The 22,929-nt window shown below is 32.4% G+C and overlaps 2 protein-coding genes across 2 annotated transcripts in view; both read left to right on the top strand.

The window, feature by feature from the left end:
- LOC105342786 (tyramine beta-hydroxylase) overlaps positions 1-22,929 on the top strand; it is a 266,828-nt gene that overhangs the window by 35,218 nt on the left and 208,681 nt on the right. The window lies entirely within an intron of this gene.
- On the top strand, positions 862-3,552 carry LOC136274910 (E3 ubiquitin-protein ligase TRIM71-like). Its single transcript, XM_066082803.1, has 2 exons — positions 862-1,247; positions 1,461-3,552. Exon 2 carries the CDS (start codon positions 1,494-1,496, stop codon positions 3,156-3,158), a length of 1,665 nt encoding a protein of 554 aa, XP_065938875.1. The 5' UTR covers positions 862-1,247; positions 1,461-1,493; the 3' UTR covers positions 3,159-3,552.

Below are 22,929 nucleotides of genomic sequence, written 5' to 3'. Positions count from 1 at the left end.
CATTTAACAATGACGTTTGTTGTGACTGAAATGGCTTAGTGGTTAGAGCACCAGACATTAGGTAACATTATAGAGCTAGGTTTTTAGGATGTGGGTTCGATACCACCAAAACTTTATAATTTATTTTTTTCTTATCGTTTGTTAAAATATTTAAAACTGAATATAATTAGAAATCTTGCTTTTGTAAACTTGTAATATAACATCATATAGTATATTTGGTTGGAAAAAAATAAATTTGAAATTGTTTTTTACGAAAAAAACCAAATGGGCATTTGCGCTATCTTGTTCCCCCATCTTCTTTAATGCGTTTGCCTTGAAAGTGATACATATTCATACAGTTACCTACATAATGCTTTAAATTACTTTTTTTATACATACGCGAAAGGATATCAATCGGAAGTACAATTCGCCTACTAAAAAAAGCTTACATCAACAGAGCTGTGACCAATGGCGTTACATGCCGATCATTCCTTTAAAAGGAATACCTGTTAAGTTTTCGGATTTAAGATTCCTTTTGATTTCTTCCATTTTGAGATTCAAAATATCCTTACATGTTGTTAAAGACGACACATTCATTTCAATTGTGTATATTCCTGCACTGATAACTTTGATTAACCGGAAGAAATTTATACCTGCTATAAGTAGTAGATGACTCGTAAAGAATTGATATTCATTTAAAAGGAAGACGGGTATTCATTGATCTTTTTATCATATAAAATACTCAATTTTCAGAGAGCAGGAAAAACATATTCAGTTATCCGAGGGATGGGTAAATGAAGCTTTTGAAAGCATTTTACTCTCGATCTAAACGGTCAATAATAAGAACGTGGTTCAAGCTGTTCCATATGTGTCTTTTTTATATAGGAAGGAGACCACACATATAAAAATGCCAGAATGTATAACATTGTAGGAACGCACACTGACATTTGAAAAGGAAGTTTAAGATAATGGTATAATAATTCATTTTCAGATTAGAAATGTGGCGTAAACCTTAGAATAACTACAATATGCTCATAGTGTAGTAAAACTATAAAATAAGAAACAAAAAATTACAAACTTTTATGAACTTGGAACACGGAAATTTGATACTAGAATAAGAGAAGGATATTTAAAGCAGCAATTAAACTACTTCACTTTCGGAAATTGTGAAGGGATGAGGCAAAGGTTAGAAGTTTTTTAACGTGATGATCATATGCCAAGAAGACCAGGAAGATGAAGCATCGTAATTGTCATTTTGGATAATTAAGGTTTGTTTTGAAATAAGTATTTAGTGATCAAGAGATAGTATTTTATCTGTTTTTTCAAGAAACTAGAAATTAGTACAAAAATTCATAGATTATGTTATTAGTAGGACAAACTATTTTTATGCACTTGCAAGATATTACAATTCATACAACTATGTTTCAATAAAATTAATTGAAAACTTATAACTGATCTAGCTGATCAATTTTTCTTCCTAGAATTCTATTTAAATCCCATCAACGTATGTGAGCATGGACGAGCGTTGGGCCCAGGACGTGTTGCGATGCCATCTCTGTGAGACCCCGGTTCCCCCTATGTACTGTGACATTTGTCAAATACATCTATGTAAAGCCTGTGTGGGGGAACATCTCTCTGATCCATCCAAAGAACACAAAGTGGTGCCATTTGAAAAGAGGGGTTCTTCTCCTAAATGTCAAAAACATTCCACAAAATTATGTGATCTTCACTGTGAACAATGTAACATTCCTATTTGTGCAGCATGTGCTTCCTCTGATGAACACAGCGGCCATAAATTTATTGAAATCACTAAAGACATTAACAACAAGAAAGAGATCATTCAAAAAGATTTACAAGAACTAGAAAAATCGATTTATCCTAAATATCAAAAGATTGCATCCATTATCCCAGTCCATAAATCTGCTCTGAATGAAAACTCACAGAAATTGACAACAGAAATCGACAAACATGGAGAAGAGTTGCACAGAGAAATAAACACCATTATCAGAAACATGAAATCTAACGTGGAGGAAATGGACACCAAACACCTGGCTGTCCTAAATCAACAGGGAGATGAAATTAAACACAACATTTCTGAAATCACACAGACGATTGCCGAACTAAAGACGTTACTGGACTCCTGTGATGTCAGCCGTGTCTCTGCCTACGAATCCAGGAATGATAAATTCAGAAGATTGTCTCCTAAACTCATAGTGTCCTTACCAAGTTTTACCCCACAGACTATCAACAAAGAACAGCTTTATCAACAGTTTGGTTCTCTGTCAGTGTCATCTATCAAAACAGAAGAACATGGCTACACCATGGAATCTCCCGGTGCTGAGTCCTCTCCCCCGGACGGACCGCTCATTGATGTACCACGGATCATCACACAGATAAACACAGAATATGGAGCATTAAGTCTACGCAGTGTATCTTGTCTGAACGATGAAGATATATGGACTTGTGGTGCTGACAAAATGATGAGACTCTACAACCTCCGGGGAGAAAGAAAGAAGTCAGTCCAAAGCAAGTCAGGGAACGATCCATGGGACATAGCAGTGAAAAGAAATGGGGATCTAGTATATACTGATTACGTTGAGAAAACTGTAAACATTGTAAAGAATGAAAAGGTAAAGACATTGATCAGACTTCAGAGGTGGATACCTCTCAATATCTGTAGTACCTCCTATGGTGACCTCCTGGTTATCATGGAGTGTGGTGATGATAAACCAACAAAAGTTGTGCGATATTCTGGCTCTAAAAAGAAACAAAGTATTCAGTTCGATGATAAAGGACAACCTCTATATTCATCTGGTTACGACACAAAATATATCAGCGAAAACAGGAACCTAGATATCTGTGTGTCAGACAATGGATCCTGTGCAGTAGTGGTGGTCAATCAGGCCGGAAAACTTCGATTTACATATACCGGTCCTCAATATACTACTAAGAAATCATTTGATCCTATCGGAATCACCACAGACAGCCAATGTCGGATCCTGACAGCAGACGGTAACAACTACTGTATCCACATCCTGGATCAGGACGGACAGTTCCTCCGCTACATTGACAACTGTGATTTATACACTGCATACGATTTATGTATAGAAACCAGAGACAACCTGTTTGTAGCTGAGAAGAGAACACGTAAAGTGAAGAAAATACAATATTTCGTATAAACAGACTGTGTTCATAATGCTCAAACTCTTCTTGATTTTATTTAAGAGGAATATTAGTTGGGAAAATCAAATATTACAGATTTATAAGTTTTATGATAAAGGTTTGCTATATTACATTGCTGAACATTTAGAAATAACGTCTTCGAAGTGAATGTTTTACATCTTATATATTAAAAAAACTATATGACTGTGTTCACTCATGATGTGCCAATAGACTGATTATTTTATTCATTAAATGAAAAATAACTTTATTTATATCTTGGATGTGACTTTTCGAAGACTAAATGTGGTTGCTTTAAGAATTCAGCACTACATGTCATCAAACTGAGTGTTATGTTTAAAATGGACATGTTACATATAAATATTCTGTTTATTTGTATATATGAAATAAAAATGTAAAACAAAATGTATTTTGAAGTGTTTCTGACTACATCAATAGCATAGGTTCTTGACATTACATACATGTATTTCTAGGTAAAAAGTTCTTCAAACTATATGAGGGTACATTTATTTATAGTTTGGAAAACTATCTCCCATAAAAAAGAAATGTTTTTATTATCAAATGATTACCAGGCATCAGCTACACTATTAAACTCTTCTTTTTATTTCATGTGGGTATGAAGACAGTTAGCATTGCAAAATATATATCATACCGACAGCTTGTTATATATCTATTTATTTTTGCATTGATTGCTACCTTTTTAGCCCGTAAAGCATTTTATTGCTATGTTTAGGTAATTTTATAGAATGCTCGAGAACAAACTGATAAACATTTCAAACAGTAACAGATAGTAGGCACAAACACTTAATTATTAATTGGAATTTAATGGAACCGATAAAAAAGCATGTGAGTTTCATTTTAGGACTTGACAATCATTTAATATTTATTCGTTTGATGAGATATCGGCGCTTCTGATTGGTCGAAAAATTTCTTTGATACCTGCATCAATAAAATTTTTAGCCGGATCTACTTTTCTCAACTGTTCTGATCTAACACTATTTATAGAACGGGAATTTCCAAGATAAACACTGTCAACAAAATGTAAAGTTGTTTCTGTTTTATTGTCAGCAAACAAAATGAAACCTTGTGAATATAAAAACTTGAAAGTTTAAACTTCAAAAATAAACAAAACACATTATTTGATTCACGAAATGGAAAATTAAGCGTCTTCTCATGATTTCGTCTGCTTGAGATCGATCAACATTTACAGCGAGGCTGGCCGTTTCATTTTCCAGGAATATTTTAACGAACATATAGGCCTTCTAAACTTTCCCGATAACACTGCTGTTCAAATTTGGTAACGATAATTTTTAAATTTACACACGTACATGATCGGTCATCAGAATAAGCGTCGTAAAGAAAAGCTATGGGTAATGCATCAACTCCTTCGGCGCATTCCAAGCGGCAGAAATACCATTTAAGTACATCACTGGCTATCTAGTTACCACAACGTTTACAAAAGTCGCTTATACATACTATTCTTTGTCGACATATCAGCTATTTTCGTCCACGATCGCCTTTCCTTGGATGGTTATGTCCAGTTGCATATTCCATCGATCTCACATGAAAACTAGTTTTATTACGAGTTTTTCTGCACAGTGAATAATATCACAAACTATCGCATGTATTTTCTTTTCGTTTTCAATTCAGCCGGTTCAGATTTTAACTCACTATTTGTGTTTAATCCATCAAATTCATCTCAATAGCTCTGCATCAGCTGAAGGCGCATCCATTTCGAATATTGTTGTTTTGTATTCATACGCGCCGCTTCATTTACATTATTTACATTTTTGATCAATGACACTTCACATTTTTTGATTTGAAAATGTTTTATTAAATGATAAGAAATGAAGATAATAATTTTTCTATTGATCGACGTATCAAAGAAAAAATTGACCGGAAAACTTTTTCATCAATGCGCTACGCGCATTGATGAAGTTTTCCGGTCAATTTTTTCTTTGATACGTCGATCAATAGAAAAATTATTATCTTCATTTCTTAAGTCTTAAACACTTATATAAATCTATACAACAAATTGTTCATAGATAGATAGATAGATAGATAGATAGATAGATAGATCTTCAGCAGGTGTGCGGAAAGTCAAACAGCTCAGAAAATTTGTCAACAAATTTTGAACGGTAAAAAGTGTGTGATTTCTACTGTCGTTTGTCTTACTGAAACTGTTTAGAAAGAAGCTCAAAAACAAACTTTTAGATGCTAAAATATAGTTTATAATTTAAACGCACACTGAAGTATTAATGATAAAAAAATTAAAGAACACTGATAAAAAAATTTCATTTTGAGACTGAAAGGGGCGTTTAATATATCAAGCTTTTAAACATATATGGATAAATCAGTAAACGAGAAAAAACCCACTGATAGCATCATACATATTTAATACATTTTTATAAGTAAAAGCAGATGAGGCTAGCTCTGACAGTTATCAAACTACTTAACTTTCGGAAGTTGTTAGGATAAGATGCCTCTTATCCTAACAATGCTATTTATGATCAAAGGCCAACAAGACAAGGAAGATTAAACAGTGTAAACGCAATTTGTGATGGTAGAGCTGTATTTTTTTTTTTAGCAAATTTAACTAGTGATCACGAAATGGTATTTTAAACTTTTTATAATATTGGTATTTAAATAAGAAAAAAAGGAAAGCTGAATTCAGAAGAATGTCTATCCAAAACTACAAGAGCCCTAAAACCTAAAATATCTATCCTTTCTGAAACTAACTCTGTTTACAGGTACGTAGCATCGTTTGTGAAAGTGTGTGTTTATTTTGCATTGATTGCTACCTTTTTAGCCCGTAAAGCATTTTATTGCTATGTTAAGGTAATTTTATAGAATGCTCGAGAACAAACTGATAAACACTTAATTATTAATTGGAATTTAATGAAACCGATGAAAAAGCATGTAAGTTTTATTTTAGGACTTGACAGTCTTAAACAGTTATATAAATCTATACAACAAAATGTTCATAGGTATATAGATAGATGGATGGATGGATGGATGGATGGATAGATAGATAAATATACATAGTTATATCTTGTGTAGTAAATGTAGTCAAACTATTTTATGATTAAAAACGAATTACTAATAATATTAAATTACAAATGCAAGACAGTCAGCAGACAACATTGTGTTTTTACCTTCAGGACGTGTGTGGAAAGTAAAACAGCTCAGAAAATTTGTCAACAAATTTTGGACGGTAATAAGTGTGTGGTATCAGCTGTTGTGTGTGTTACTGAAACTGTTTAGACAGAAGCTCAAAAAAAAAAATTTAGATATACTTAAAGATAGTATATAATTTAAACGCACACTGATATATCAATAATAAAGAAATTTGAAGAACATTGATAAAAAAATCATTTTGAGACTGAGAGGGCCACTAATATATTAAGCTTTTAAACATATATGGATAAATCAGTAAACGAGAAAAAATTAACTGATAGCAGCATACATATTTAATACAATATTATAAGTAGAAGTAGAGGAGGCTAGGTCTAACGGTTACCAAACTACTTCACTTTCGGAAGTTGTTAGGATAAGAGGCAAACGGCGGAAACTAATCCTCTTATGAGCAAAGGCCAGCACGACAAGGAAGATTTAACAGTGTTAACGCAATTTTTGGTGGTAGAGGTGTATTTATTTTAAAAAGAATAACTGGTGATCTCGAAATGGTATTTTAAACGTTTTAGAATATTGGTATTTAAATAAGAAAATAAAGGAAAGCTGAATTCAGAAGAGAGTCTATCCAACGCTACAAAAGTCATAAAACCTAAAATATCAATGCTTTATGAAACTTACTTTCTTTTAATATTTCCTTTTAAAAGCTGTTTAGTATCACAACACACCACTATGTGTGGTTCTATATATGAGTGCACAACGCTGTAAAATGTCCATTCTAACGTTGTCTATTTCAATAAGACAGTAAAGCTGAAAATTGAGATATATATATAACCCCTTTCATCAGCTGTATGTATATCAGGATTTTTTTGAAAGGTTTTGTAAGGCTGGTTTTTGTAAAGAAAACAGAAAGTATTAAGAACACAAATGATAGTTTCTTTCTGTATGATATTATTAACCAACGGTTCTGGTGTATCTTTAATGTACCCATGGATGCCTATAAAAGATAATAACATAAAACTGGTGAAACTGAAATGGAAAACAAAAGCGCCAATGCTTGAATTTTCACAATCCCTCCCCCAACCCCAGCAGAACTTAATGTGAATAATAATGATTGACTAAATCTTTTAATATACAGTACAAGATTTCCGTGGATAGCAAGACATACCCAGATATTTCATCTTATGTCAATGTTGTCAAATCATTATTTATCAATGATAATCCACTGATCACAAAGTTAAATTCAATACAGGACTTCAGTTTAAATTTAAAAGCTACATATGGACATTTAAGTCAAAAATACAATACTGAAAGCAGAAAACATTGTGTCGGTCATCAGGAAAAGGGGCTGCTAGCTAAAGATATGGCAAATAAAGTGACTCTCATCTAATTAAAGAGTCTGTAAAAATGCGTAATTCAAATTGTTACGAGTGTTACTCTGACTTTATTTTAAAAAAAAATTCGAGAGCGAACTTATAAACAGCTAGAAGCTAATAGATATTTCGAATGCACAGTGAATTATATATGGAAATTAAAAGAAGACTGAAAATAAAAAGGACATATATAGTCAAGTTCATTTTAAGATTAAGGAATCACTTTTTTAAATTTGTAAAGATTCAATTCCACGAATATACTCAAACTGTGGTAAAATTATCAAAAAAGGTAGCTTTATGAAGAAAAATATATGTGTTAAATTTCGGTATATGGATAATCGACATCAGAATAAGAAAATGCTCGGCCATGTGATTATACTACTTTACTTTCGGAAGTTTTAAGGCGATGCAATGAAGTGCATAAGTTAATTACGTAATAACCAAGCATGCCAACAGCTAGGACCATTTCAGAAATTGTAACTGGTGATAAAGAAAAACGTATTTAAGGTTTAGAAATATGAAAGGACTATATATGATATGGGCCTAAAATGGCCCCCTTTAAAAGTTTTTAACACTTTAAAAAATGGGGAATTATGGGGGCCAATTTTAACTTATATCATATATCGTTCTTTCAATAAGAAAATGCATAAAACATTGATAAAGAAGGTGTTTACATGGACTTTCAAGATATCACAACTCATGCAATTAAGTTGTATGAAAGTAAATGGATAATCTATAACTAAACAAAACGATGAATTCATCTTTTTAGCTCACCTGAGCTGAAAGCTCAAGTGAGCTATTCTGATCACATTTTGTCCGTCGTCCGTCTGTCCGTCTGTCTGTCCGTCCGTCCGTCCGTCCGTCTGTAAACTTTTTACATTTTGAACTTCTTCTCTAAAACCGCTTATCCAATTTCAACCAAATTTGGCACAAAGCATCCTTAAGGGATGGCGAATATAAATTGCAGAAATAAAAGTCCGATCTGTATTCAAAGCGGAGAAAACCTTGAAACTGTAGAAAAAGGGGGGTGCATTTTTAAAAATCTTCTTCTCAAGAACTACTGATTTCAATTCAACGTAGTTTAGCATAAATTATCCTTATGGGAAGGAAAATATAAATTGCAAAAATTAAGGTCTAATTCTGTTTCAAATCTGAGTTATTACGAAATTAATAATAAAGGAAAGGCGTGTTTCAGCTTAGCGTTCGGCATCCGGTAAAATGGGTAGGCAAGACTTTGCCTGGGCAAAACAAAAGATTGGCAGTTATTAATCTGCCAATCTCATTAAAATTTCAGGATATTTGATGGACCAGTAATATTTGTATTCGCTGTAAATATGCCGCAAAATAATGCGTATTTGTAATTGACGATTGCCGATCTGCCCCGGCTTTTATTTTGCCACGGCCCGGGTTTGCATACCCATTTTACCAAGACTCGTATTCCATACTTCTAAAACGAGGCTCTTTGTTTAAAGCAGCTATGACATTATACGAAAAAGGGTCGACCTGACTATGATGAATTTGCTTGTTATGCAACAGTTCGCGTATGAAGAGAAATTTTTGAAACATGCAAAATATATTGGTGCCGATTTTGTGAAGTAAATTGAGGCCAAATATTTCAATGCGCTGACAGTTTTCACACATGACGTTGGTGTTAGCTTGTTCTGATTTTCGTTTCGTTTTCATTATTTATGCTTTGTAACTTGGAGACTATCGTCTGTATTTCGTGATTTTTACGTATCAAATCAAACAGATACTTCGGTAAATCAAACAGTTAACTGTTTACCTGCGCAAATTAAGCAAAATCTGATGTATCAAAAAAGTACTGAAATACAATTCATTCTATCGGTAATTCGGCATTATCTTTTGCATAATGGTAGATTACAATGCAATAGGTTTTGTTGAGTCGCTCGGCATTTTCTCGAGTTTATTCAGTTTAAATAGAGTTTGATATCGCTGACGGAAATATGTAGGTATATACATGTATATATATGATTCATTTCGAAAAAATAAATTGTGTTCTTTATTTGTTATAGTGCATGTTTCTTGTGTTCAATTGTTTACAATTTCTATTTACTAACCATATTTGAGTGTTACGCTTCGATTTATAAGCAAGATACAGAGATTTGCTCACAATTCTATGTTTGTACACAGATTTTAAAAACTAAAGATTAAAAAAGTGAAAAAATTGTCAATATTTATTAAGAAAATTTTCAAAGTCTGTTCTTCCAGAAACCAACTTTAAAAATTATTGTATTGTAAACTTAACCTTTTAAGCTCACCTGAGGGTGGGGCCACAATGGGGGGGGGGGTCGAAGTTTAACAAATAAATATATAGAGTAAATCTTTAAAAATCTTCTTCTCAGAAACTAATCAGCCAGGAAAGCTGAAACTTGTGTGAAAGCATCCCCAGGTGGTGTAGATTCATAGTTGTGAAAATCATGACCCCCGGGGGTAGGGTGGGGCCACAATGGGAGATCGAAGTTTTACATAGGAATATATACAGTAAATCTTTAAAAATCTTCTTCTCAGAAACTAATCGGTCAGAAAAAGCTGACACTTGTGTGGAAGTATGCTCAGGTAGTGTAACCTCAAAGTTGAAAAAATCATGGCCCCCGGGGGTAGGGCCACAATGGGGGGTCGAAGTTTAACATATGAATATATAAAGTAAATCTTTAAAAATCTTCTTCTCAGAAACTAATCAGCCAGGAAAGCTGACACTTGTGTGGAAGCATCCTCAGGTAGTGTAAATTGAAAGTTGTGAGAATCATGACCCCTGGGGTAGAGTGGGGCCACAATGGTGGGTCGAAGTTTTACAAAAGAATATATAGAGTAAATCTTTAAATATCTTCTTCTCAGAAACTAATCAGCCAGGAAAGCTGAAACTTGTGTGAAAGCATCCTCAGGTAGTGTAGATTCATAGTTGTGAAAGTCATGACCCCCGGGGGTAGGGTGGGCCCACAATGGGGGATCGAAGTTTTACATAGGAATATATACAGTAAATCTTTAAAAATCTTTTTCTCAGAAACTATTCAGCCAGGAAAGCTGACACTTATGTGGATGCATCCTCAGGTAGTGTAAATTCAAGGTTGTGAAAATAATAACCCCTGGGGGTAGGTTGGGGCCACAATAGGGGGTCGAAGTTTAACATATGATTATATAAAGTAAATCTTTAATAATCTTCTTCTCAGCCAGGAAAGCTGAAACTTGTGTGGAAGCATCCTCAGGTAGTGTAGATTCAAGGTTGTGAAAATCATGACCCCTGGGGGTAGGTTTGGGCCACAATGGGAGGTCGATGTTTTACATAGGAATAAACATAGTAAATCATTAAAAATCTTCTTCTCAGAAACTAATCAGCTAGGAAAGCTGAAACTTGTGTGAAAGCATCCTCAGGTAGTGTAGATTCAAGGTTGTGAAAATCATGATCCCCAGGGGTAGGGTGGGGCCACAATGGGGGGGGGGGTGTCAAAGTTAAACAAAGGAATATATAGGGTAGATCTTTAAAAATCTTCTCAGAAACTAATCAGCTAGATGATTCTTTACAATTGTTAAGACTTTGGCCCCAGGACAATTCTTAGGCATCACGAGAAGGTTCAGAGTTTGATGTACGTTTATATCCCATATATAAACTATTGTTAAGGATCTTTTTGAGAACTGCAATACTCAACATATGATATGACTATAAAATCATCCTGTTAGAAAAGGGACTAATGATTATAAACATAAGAATGTCCAGGGGAAAATGGATTTTATTTATACAGGATCTACATGTATTATTGTACATTGTCCAGATAGTTTGTATTATGACTCCATTAAGCTGATTTTATCATACCTATTGTTCCTTAGGTGAGTGATGTGGCCCATGGGCCTCTTGTTTTAAGAATTCTCTTAAAATCCCATGAAGGTTTCTGAGCATGTTCCAGCTTTGGGCCCAGGATGGTTTATGGTGTCAACTCTGTTAGACCCCTGGACCCCCTATGAACTGTGACATTTGTCACTTACATCTGTGTAAAACCTGTGTGGGAAAACATCTCTCAGATCAGCTCAGAGAACACAAAGTGTTGCCATTTTAAAAGAAGGGATCAACTCCTAAAGACACAATATATTCCTCAAAGTTATGTGAACTTTACTGTGAACAATGTGATATTCGTATGTGTGCAACATGTGGGTCCGCTAAAGAATATCAAAACCATAAGTTTATTGCATATTAAAAAAATGACCGTGGCAAAAATTTATTACAAAAAGGAATTACAGGTTTAGAGAAATTCAGTTCCCCTTAATATACATTTTTTTTCTCAGAGGTTGAAAGTTAACCTAATTATAAAAAGTACTGCTATATTATTTCATAGTTGGAAATCCATGTACCGCTGAAAGAAATGTTTGCATTATCAACAGCTTAATCAGACAACAATTAAACTATGAAATGATTTCTTTTCTGTTTAATGTGGATACGAAAACTGAGCATTGCAATGAAATATATATTCAGTCAATAGCTTGTTATTCTGCATTGCTTGCTACTTTCACAGCCCGTAAAGCATTTTACTGTTAAATCTTGGATTTTCCGCGTGTCAAAAAGAGCAACTTTTTTTTTATTTGCGTCGGTTATTTGTTTCGATTTAAAAGGTCTTTGCTGCAAACAATACCGGATATACTATGCACAGTGAATATTTTACGATGCAAAATTGATTTCGAAAAAAGCGAAAAATAGATCATCGCGGAAATAACCGATATTTGGTATTACATTTTTCTCTGAACCTATCTTCCATTATCCATTAAAAGTGAGTAAAAATACATCAACAATAGTTATTGTCGATCAGGACGTTACATTGATGGAACATTTTCATGAAGTAAGGCTACCATGGTTACTTCAACTATTCAAAATCTGAACTCTAAGTTCATGTGGCGTTTAAAAAAATATAGACACTGTAATATATATTTTTACTTGGATAATTTGGCAATGTTGTATTATAAAGACGAATTTGTTTGCAATTACAGCAATTAATATTGATATTTTGATTTAATTTTGAAATTTTTATTCATTTTATGACAAATATTGTTGTAATGATATCGCAGATATGAATGTTTGGAGCACAGTAAATATAACAATTTGAAAAATTAGAACACTCCAAAATCAATATCTTTTATTCTTTATAATTACTCTTCAATTTTTAATCTTATTTCCTTTTATTAATCTTGCATTATGGGTTTACAGTTTTGATGTAAGGTATTGGGTATGAACAAAAATTTCTTTTCTAGTGTATTCCTTTCTATAATGAATACAAAATGGACATTGTGCAACTGCAAGGAGTATTGCATCTTAGATAGGTTTTGTATAAAGTACAAAAATGAAATTAAAAGCATGAAAAGCCTTAACGAACCTGGGCATAATCCACACTCTTTTCTTAGCCCAACCAATTTTATGCGAAGGAATATTTAGAAGCTTTTAATGGAATGATAAAAATTGAGAAAAAAAAACACTTTTCCCCGAACGTTTTGAACGTAAAAAAAACTTAAGAAAATGTTTCAGCGACAATAATATCAATTCTATATGTTTTTTGTAGATGAAAATATATTCAACATACGTTCAAACTCAATTCTTGCACATTTTATTTCGCTCCTGACGTTGCAGACTTCGTGCTCTTGCACCATGATTACTTGACCTGTCAGAAGTATGCATGAGCAATAATTTACAATTCAGAAAATGTTGAAGAAACACCCAAAAGGACCAAATTTTTTATTACTACTTTATGATCATCTAAGATTACAAACATCCTAATTGAAGGTCGTGATGTCCTCATTAACTTTGGGATTGTACGTTTAATGAATTAGTACTTACTTTATAGCTATTATTATTAACAGGGTCCGAAAATGCCAAAAATTATACATCATGGTAAAGAAATTAAAATAAATACGAAGTATTTTTGGAAGTACTTTTTTTCAAAAACTAAAAGTTTATATCATCATTGAAGTCCTAGGACATCAACTGCAACATCAGTTATATTTGTCGATTACTTGATGATTCAAATCTTTATATAAATAAAAAAAATAAAACGTCGAAAATTCTTAATAGTAAAGCTGCCGTTTTGTTCACCAATACTTTAAAATGTAAAAAGGGTCAGTCATCTTTGTTTGAGTTATTTCCCTTTAATCAGTTTTATGAGTTTTGATTCCTGTAAAATGTGTTAGTTAATCAATAATATCTATTTTTGTGAATGTCCTTCCTAAAACCACTATTAAGAATATATGCATCTTTATTTATGGTTAATGTACATTGTTTATATTAATTTCCCAAAGACTTTAAGTTCCGCCCCACATTTCAAGGCCTTTGAAATACAGAAACGCAATTAGGAATATTTTTCCTGGTCACAGTATTTTATCGAAACCTATTGTTGAAAGGAACAAATGTATCTCAATGTGCTCATTTGTATGCATCTTTTTTTTTGAATATTTGAATTCAAGATGGCCTTCTCCGTTATAAACTAATGTTGTTTACTTTGGCAATAAACAATGTCACGATAAATGTCAACGAGTATTGTCCCATCAGTTAGTTTTATTCATAAACATATCCTTTTAATTGACTTAGATCCACCCTTTCTAATCATTTTTATTCAATAAATGGACAGTGTCACAAACGACATTCATTTACCTAGTATATGTAACTATTGATAATGCGTCAATTGTTACAATAAAATACAATACAGGCATTTAACTTTAATTATAAAGTGTATTTTTTCGCTTTCATTCAGAGATGTATAATTTTTATAATATATTGTTTTAAAAAATGAAAATACACAAATAGCTAATGCTAACTTCTTTAAACTGATCTTGCGAAATGTGAAATTATTTTAGCTATCAAGAAGATAATGAAAGAAAAAATCGGTAACTGACAAAATGAAAACGATTTGTTGCTATTGTAAAATGTCAATTTTACGCAGTTGGAACAAAGTATGCACGTTTACAAAATATCATTGTTTAAAATATCTTCTTTATCCCTATTTAATGTGTTATGGAAATAAAGAATAAGATTTCCTGCCAAAAAAATTAAAAGTAACTGTATACAAATGAAAAAGTCTATAAAATATTTAAATAACGGGCCATATATACCTTTGTTGAAGAAAATTTTTCAGGTGTCTCAGTTGTCTGCTACGAGTAAAGAAAAGTTTTGTTTACTGCATAACATATAAGAAGATGAGATAGATATACTTTTTTATTTAGTGGAACAAATCATTTTACTTGTTAATTTACATAAACCCACTTTAAGCGGTGGGGGAATGACTTAAAGGATGAAGAATATTGGATGACTTTCGAGCTTGGACCTGTTAGAAAGTTCCTATTTTGCATCCAATTTGGCATTATGCCAATAGCAAAAGGTGAAAGAAATTAACTATATTTTATCAGATGGGATTCGTGATGCAGCTGAAACACGAATTTTCCCCATTATAAGTTGAAAATTGGTTCCTGACTTTGTTCAATGCATTAACAAAAGAAGACATAACAGTACTATATAGCTAGCAGTTTACTTAATACATAATACGTATATTTTATCAATATATAACTGATAGAATTGAAATAATTAATAATTGATATATCAGCAAAAATAGAATGTTCTTAGGAGCACTTGAAATAATAGCCTTGGATAGTCTGTGTACATAATATGCATATAGTGTTGATGTGGACAGTCTGAGTAATATTAAGTACAATAATAGTATTCAGGTGATGTTGTGTAAGGTTTATTTGTGGACAATATGGGTTATATTGTGTACAGTCATAACAGCAGGTGATGTTGTATTAGATTTGTTGTGAACTGTACATTAAGGTAATATTGTGTATAATCAGATTATGCATGCTATGTTATGTAAGATTTTGTTATGGGCAGTCTGGCTGGTTAATATTGTGTACAATCATAAAATGGATGATATATGTGTGAGACTTTGTTGTGAACTTTCTGTTTAGGCGATATTGTGTACATTCATAATATGCATATTATGTTGTGTAAGATTTTGTTGACAGTCTGGCTGGGTAATATTGTGTACAATCATAATATGCAGGTAATGTTGTGCGACAATTTGCTGTAAACAGTCTGTCTGGATAATATCGTGTACAATCATAATATACAGGGAATATTGTGTACAACCATAATATGCTAGTAATATTGTACAAGATTTTGTTGTGAAAAGACTGTTCAGGGAATATTGTGTACATTCATAATATGCAGGTAATTTTGTGTAAAATTTTGTTTTGAACAGTCAGTCTAGGTAATACTGTGTACAATCATAATATGCAGGTATTATTGTTTCATAAATGACAAATAAATGCACATTTACTAAATATCATTCTTTAAAATATCTTTAAAATATCTTCTTTATTCCTATTAAATGTATTTTGTAGAAATAAATTAAGATCTCCTGCCAAAAAATTAAAAATATCTGTACACAATTGAAAAAGTTTCTAAAATATTTAAGATACCGGGCCATATATACTAGTACCTTTGTTGAAGTAATTTTTTCAGTCTCAGTCGTCTGCATTTTTTTGTTAATGTACATACGTTTTCTTTAAGCGGTGGGGGAATGACGTAAAAGGATGAAAAATGTTAGATGACTTTCTGCGCTCGGACCTGTTAGAAAGTTCCTATTATGCATTCAAATATTGTGCGAGATTTTGTTGTGGACAGTCTTTTTCGGTAATATTGTATACAATCACTATATACATTGAATATTGTGTACAATCATAATATTAAAGTAATGTTGTGTAAGACTTTGTTGTGGGCAGTCTGTCTGGGTAATAATGTGTACAATCATAATATGCAGATATTAATGTTTAAGATTTTGTTGTGAACAGTCTGTTTATTTAGTATTGTGTATAATCATAATATGCTGGTAAGGTTGATTACTATTGCTGTGTAGTAAAGAGAGATAGAAAAGAAGGAGAAAAATAGGTTTGGGGTTACACCTGACTGTTAATAGAAAATGGTTATTTAAATTCAAGGTAGCATAGAAAAGATAGGACATTTAAACAGCTTTTCAAATTGTCTGCATAATTCATTCAGTGCAAAATTTTCCTGCATTAATTTTTTTTACGTTCATGTCTATAATGAGTATCTGACCTGGAATGGAGAATATTAAATTTGAAAAGAAAATTGACTTGTAATTTACAAAGATGTGTCCTTTGAAGCTTACTTTCTATTAAACGCATGCGCTTTCATAACTAACAAATAAATTAGGGAGGTACATTTCGGCATGGATGTATATATTAAATAAGACAAGACGTGAGGAATATTGAATTTCGAAAGGGCACATTTAGTTCACGGTCAAACTGTTTGAACGTGAAGAAGAATCTCTTCGTTCAAAGTAAACTGAAATCTCAATGTTAATAATTATTTTGTTTACCGAATGTAATTGTACATTAATAATCGACGAATAGAATCAAATCTTTGTGTTAACATCATCTGCCATTGTTTGTTGTTCTTTTTTTTTTGCTTTCACAGGTCATTGAGGATTGTGTGTTTGTAAAATAATTTCTGTTTTTATTTTGCTTATAACGAGTAAAATGTGGACAGTGCGTCTACTACAGAATTTAGTCAACTAAAAGAGGAATTTTCTTGGAAGAGTAAAGGTGCAAGAGATCAGTAACATTGAGAACTGAATATTGAAACTAGTTTATCAATTTAGTTCAATATAAATACATTTTGAAAACAGTCTGTCTGGGTAATAATGCGTAATGTCTGTAAAGGTAGTAGTAATGTTAGTTCAGTATGTCGAAGAAATGCTCTGCACAGTGTACATGTGCACTGGTAACATCATCTTCAATCAGTCAAACTAATATTGAATGATATTAACATCCAGGTCTCTATGTTATTTATTATACTAATTAGGACAAATAATGATGTGTAAGGTATTGTTGTGAACGGTCTGGCTAAGAAATAGTATTACATAACAGCATGCACATTGTCTCTAGGTGACCTTGTTTACTGCAGTAGTATCGTGCACATGTGTAGGGTTAATGCTGTGTAAGGTAATGTTGTAGACGGTCTGGCTATGTGTTATATTTACTCAATATGCAGGCAATGTTGCTTACTGTCGCAGTGTTGTGTAAAGAGAAAGAAAGAAAATGAGATAATTAAAAGGTTTGGGTTACACCGGACTGCTGGTAAAGAACGGATATTTAATACCAGGGTAACATAGAAAAGATTTGACACATAAACACCTCGTCAACTTTTTAGCATGAGTCTTTCAGTGGAGCGATTTTCTTGCATGAGTTATTTTACTTGTGTGTCTGTGATGAATATCTGACCTGAAATAGAAGATATCAAGTAAAACCGACTTGAAAAGCACAAAATGTGTCTTTAGTAGCTTCTTTTCAAATTTAAGCATGGATAGTATTGAAAAAAAAGTAAACGTGAGTAAAGTTTGACTTGGTTGATATATGACAAAATTTGAGGGGTATAGAAAGCAATAAGAGTACAATATTGCATTAACAAATTACAATTAAATTATTTTTAATGTATTCTTTGGTCAAAAATATATAAATCTAAATAAAATTATATTGTTTTATCATTGGTACTGGTAAATTTATAATTAAAATTATTCTCTGGTTAGATGATGTTATTAATAATTGCCATATTATGACTTGAGTCATTGTATAGCTTAAGCCTAAACGCTATATTATGTCATGTCGCTGAAGAAATAATGACATTGTGTAGTATATGTAACTGATTTGATAATGTGCTTTAGATATATTTTAGGTTGATAACGATTTTATTTTCAGTTAAATTTCTATACCTTCTTTCAATCAACTCACTTTTTGTACTCTGTGAAAACAATTAGTACCATTCAATTCTTCATGCAATTTACCACTGATATCGTCTCTTCACTTACCTCATTTAGTCTTTTAAACACCATCACCCGTCCCGTAAATTGATGTGGTGCACTTTCTTTACATGTTAAAATGGCGACTCTCGATCTCGATGTAAATTCAACATGCTTGATTTTCCGAGGTCGATAGCGTGTTTCGGAGAAAGTCTGAGGCAAATAAAGAGGCGATATCAGTAGTAAATTGCATGAAGAATTTAATGGTACTAATTGTTTTCACAGAATTTGCATATAAATAGGGTAAATCTTTCCAAAACTAACGCACGTTTTTCTGCGCAATAAATATACATTTTTTTGAATGGGAGGCCCTGTAGCTCCCAGGTCGTCCATCCGAATTTTTCAGACCGGGAGCTACAGACCTGCAGCTAGTCTTCAACATCCTGGTCACGAAATAACACTTAACAGTACTTTTTCTGAAGTTCATCGTTTATCCATTTTGACTTGGCACCACTTTGGAAGTAGTCAATGATCTAAAACATGAAGAAAAGACAGTTTTGTATATTTTTCATTTACACAAAAAGAACTTAATAAGTTACAAACCAGATTTAAAGCTGCTTGGTGCGGTTTTTTTTGTTATTACAGTATCATTTTTCTATACAAACCATTTATCTTAGAAAGTTATGGACTTTCTCCTATTTACACCAGCAGAATCAGTCTCCTTTCAAAGTTAGAAACATTCAAAGTAAATAAAAATAATTTCTTTTTGGGCAAACGAAAAAACAAACCGAAATGCATCACAGGAATGTTTAGAAAAGGAAACCGTTTGGTTTCGTCCCCCGAATAATTGGGGTTATTTGACCCGCATGTTACATGTATGCATCGATTGCAAAGAAAGCAAACTTCAGAAATATTAGGGAACAAAACGTACACATGTTTATTTGTAATTCGTCTGATCATTTCGACCTTTATTTAAAGCGATGTCAAAGTCGTAATACAACCATACCCGTCTCGTCGTCAGGGGTGAACTTTAACATGAGGCGAAATAACGCGGCACCCTTTTATGTCGTTTGTTTTGTTAGCAAATTTTGTACGTATTTTTCTTCATTGATATTTGGCTTAATTGACTGGGAAAACTACTGTAATGTCTATTTTTATACATATACTTAACATAACCATCGTTTAAAAGCGTGCATAAAATTTGATATAAAATCGGACCAAGCAGCTTTAATAGCTCAAGTACATAAGAAAATATACATTTTAATCAGATTCAAACTTTATTAAACCATAATGATATAGACATAATGAAATAGCATCTTTAAAATGTGTATTAAATTACCAGTACATGTACTCTTAACAAGGTAATATAAATAAAAACTTAATTGATTTATAAAACAAAATCTTACCAAATTTCTGCAGTTGTTGCAAGAACCTGTACAAATTCAGTATCTGCTCAATTAATAAAAACATGCAAAACTACAAAAACTTACAAAAAGAACATTTAATAAGGAAATCAACTACAATTTTTCTAAATGCAGTAAATGTTAAATACAACAACTCTTGATTTTTTTTATCTTCTTCTAGTTTGAATTAAAAAACTGCATCAATAACATTATTCTGCTTTGTTTTAAGCAAAATGGTAACAATGATTTAAGTAAAACAGTAACCATGCTTGGAATTAAACTGTAGCAATTAAATGAAGTGTTAGTAGTAAAAACAAGTCAAAATATGTAAATTTATTTCTGTTCCAAAAGTGGTCTAATAGCATAAACATTTTTTTTAGTACCAAAATTTTATTGAATTGTAGAAAACATATTTTGTTTTATGATAATTTGAAACAGAAATTTACAAATTAATGTATCTTCAAACTAAACTGAATGAAAAGTTCACTAAATAAAAAATATTACCTGAATTTTACCAATTTTATCAGAATCCTTCTTCTTAGAGGAAAAAAGTGCCCTCCTTGTTTGTTGGTTCCCTGGTTCACAATGAGAAGGTGGTGCATTAACTGTCAATACAGATGTCGCAAATGGTTGTACACCTATTTATAAAATAAAGAGTTAATCATGCTTATTTATAAAGATTTAAGTGAAAATAAACCCCATATTTTAAATTGTTATTCAACATGTTCAATATTTGTAATTATTTGGTGGTATATTTTAGCAACTCAAGTATATTAATGTTAAAGCAAGTTACATACTGGTTTGTTCAAATTATTGTTTTATTATTGAGAATCCCAGGTATACATGTATTATATGTATACCTTATCCAGAGTATAGGATAAATAAAAAATGTAACATAAACTAGATGGTTCACAGTTTTAAAAGCTATTTTTTTTTATAACCATAGTTTTTTTATGCATAATATCCAAGGCTTGTTTGTTTATTTGACTCACAGAAACTAAATTCAACTTGAAAAACAGCTGATGGTATTTCGTTTCCTGTACTTTACAAAATATTAACAGCAATTTCTTTTTATTTAACTGTTTTATAATTTATGGAATGAGTCAATCCAATCCTACAGTATATATAATATACCTGAAGATAATAAAATGTGTGTAATTTTATTCTTTATGCCACATTAAAATAAATTTACTTACATGGATGTTGTATCTTGTGCATGGTAAAATCAGAAGATTCACACACTTCCTTCGATTGGTCTTGTAAAATCACTTAACTTCTCCATCTTCACTGGAGCAACAGTTGATACAGTTGGAAATCTTATTCATTTTGTAGACTGTAATGAGACAGGGCTTCTCAACACCCGCTTCTCTGACACACCCCGTCTAGGGGAGGGCAAAGTCAAACTTACTCGCACACTACTCTCTTTCATTTTTTCTGTTAAACTTTTGACTTCATTTCGCAACTTAATAACTTTTTCAACTGCCCTGTAGCACTTTATACAAACGCAATTTTTCTCAATGTCGGAGTTTTCGATTGACCCTATTACGATATCGATGTTTTGAAGTCTCTCCTTCGACAGTTTTAATTTCATATTTGTGTACTTCTTGATGGTTATATTTCCCGTTTCGTCGGTTTCTTTCGACAAAAAACAAAACCCACATATAATGCAAATGTTGCCATTAAAATAGACACGACGAGGTGTCAAGGGCTCCGCCATTCTTCTTATGAATTAACACAATACACAATTATAAACATACAACATCGTGACTTGTAATGGGCGTCGCCATTTTTCATGCCTTCGGTGCGTATCTAATTTTTCTATGACTACCGAGTTCCGCACGCATTACAAAATCTCATACAGGATAGCGTAAATTGCCATCTGATTGGTTAAATCAAAGGTCATTCATGACGTCACAGAACATGACCCTCAATGGGTCGTTGTCAGGCGCTGTGCGCTTATGTAGAGATCCGTATTTTAATCAGATTGTAGATTCCTTGGATACATAACAGTTAAGATCGACTCAAAATTTGAAATTTTGTTTACCTCACGTGATTTTGAATGACAACAGTTGTGAATGGAATTGAAGATCATTTTGGAGAATAAACAGGTATTGAAAATATTACTTCTTCTTCTTCCCGTATAGTTCAGACCACCATCTGGTGTAATTTTGAACTTTTTCATGCACAGGATCATGCACATGACAAAATAGTTATGCTAGGTATGTGTGTAATGATATACTTTGCAGTAGTTTTCCCGGTCAATTAAGCCAAATTTCAATGAAAAAATAATGTACATGTTGAAACTTGTTGAATCCGGATGTTGTGTATCCCAGCATGCCAGCATGTCCAATCCTTCGACATTATTCAGCCCCTTTGACATTTTCCTATCCTTTTTCTTTTAAAATGTTGTGCAATCCGGATCCTGTCTATTTTCTGTAAACCGGCCGCCTTTAAACACAGTCTTTTGTTAAATAAATACGCATTTTTGCCAAAATTAGATAATTCGATCATAGTTCACCCCACTTTTTTTTTAAGCAGTGATTCAGAATACTGCGGGCGTAAGACTGCCGGTATCGTTTGTTATCCCCGTTGTATGACTACACGTACAGAGTTGCATATTATTTTGTCAAAATCTCAATTTTTTTTTTTTTTTTTTTTTATAAAATTCTCGTTTATATTAATAATTATCCATTGTTCCCTGCATCAAAACAGTCCTCGCCATTAGGTATTTCAGCCACTTGTTGAATTGTTAATGTTTGTTTATCAATTACCGGTTAAGCATGCACTTTTCAGGTTAATCGGATGTTTGAAAAATTATCCAAAACGATGATTTGATACAAAAAGTGTTTCCATCGTATGCATTCCGTTATGGATTTATTGGTTTAAAAAAAAAATGACTACTGCATTATATACTATAACTAATTTGCAACAATGTCATCTAAACCTGATGTTGCCTAATCCGGCCATTTTTTTAGAACCACCCTCCGCCGGATTGTAGACAATTTTTGCCGTACAATGTACAAATTTATTTACAAAATAAGCGACATAAAAGGGTTTCGT

Source organism: Magallana gigas, chromosome 4 (genome assembly GCF_963853765.1).
Source record: "Magallana gigas chromosome 4, xbMagGiga1.1, whole genome shotgun sequence".
Lineage (NCBI taxonomy): Eukaryota > Metazoa > Mollusca > Bivalvia > Ostreida > Ostreidae > Magallana > Magallana gigas.
This window is presented reverse-complemented; position numbering and strand designations above follow the sequence as displayed.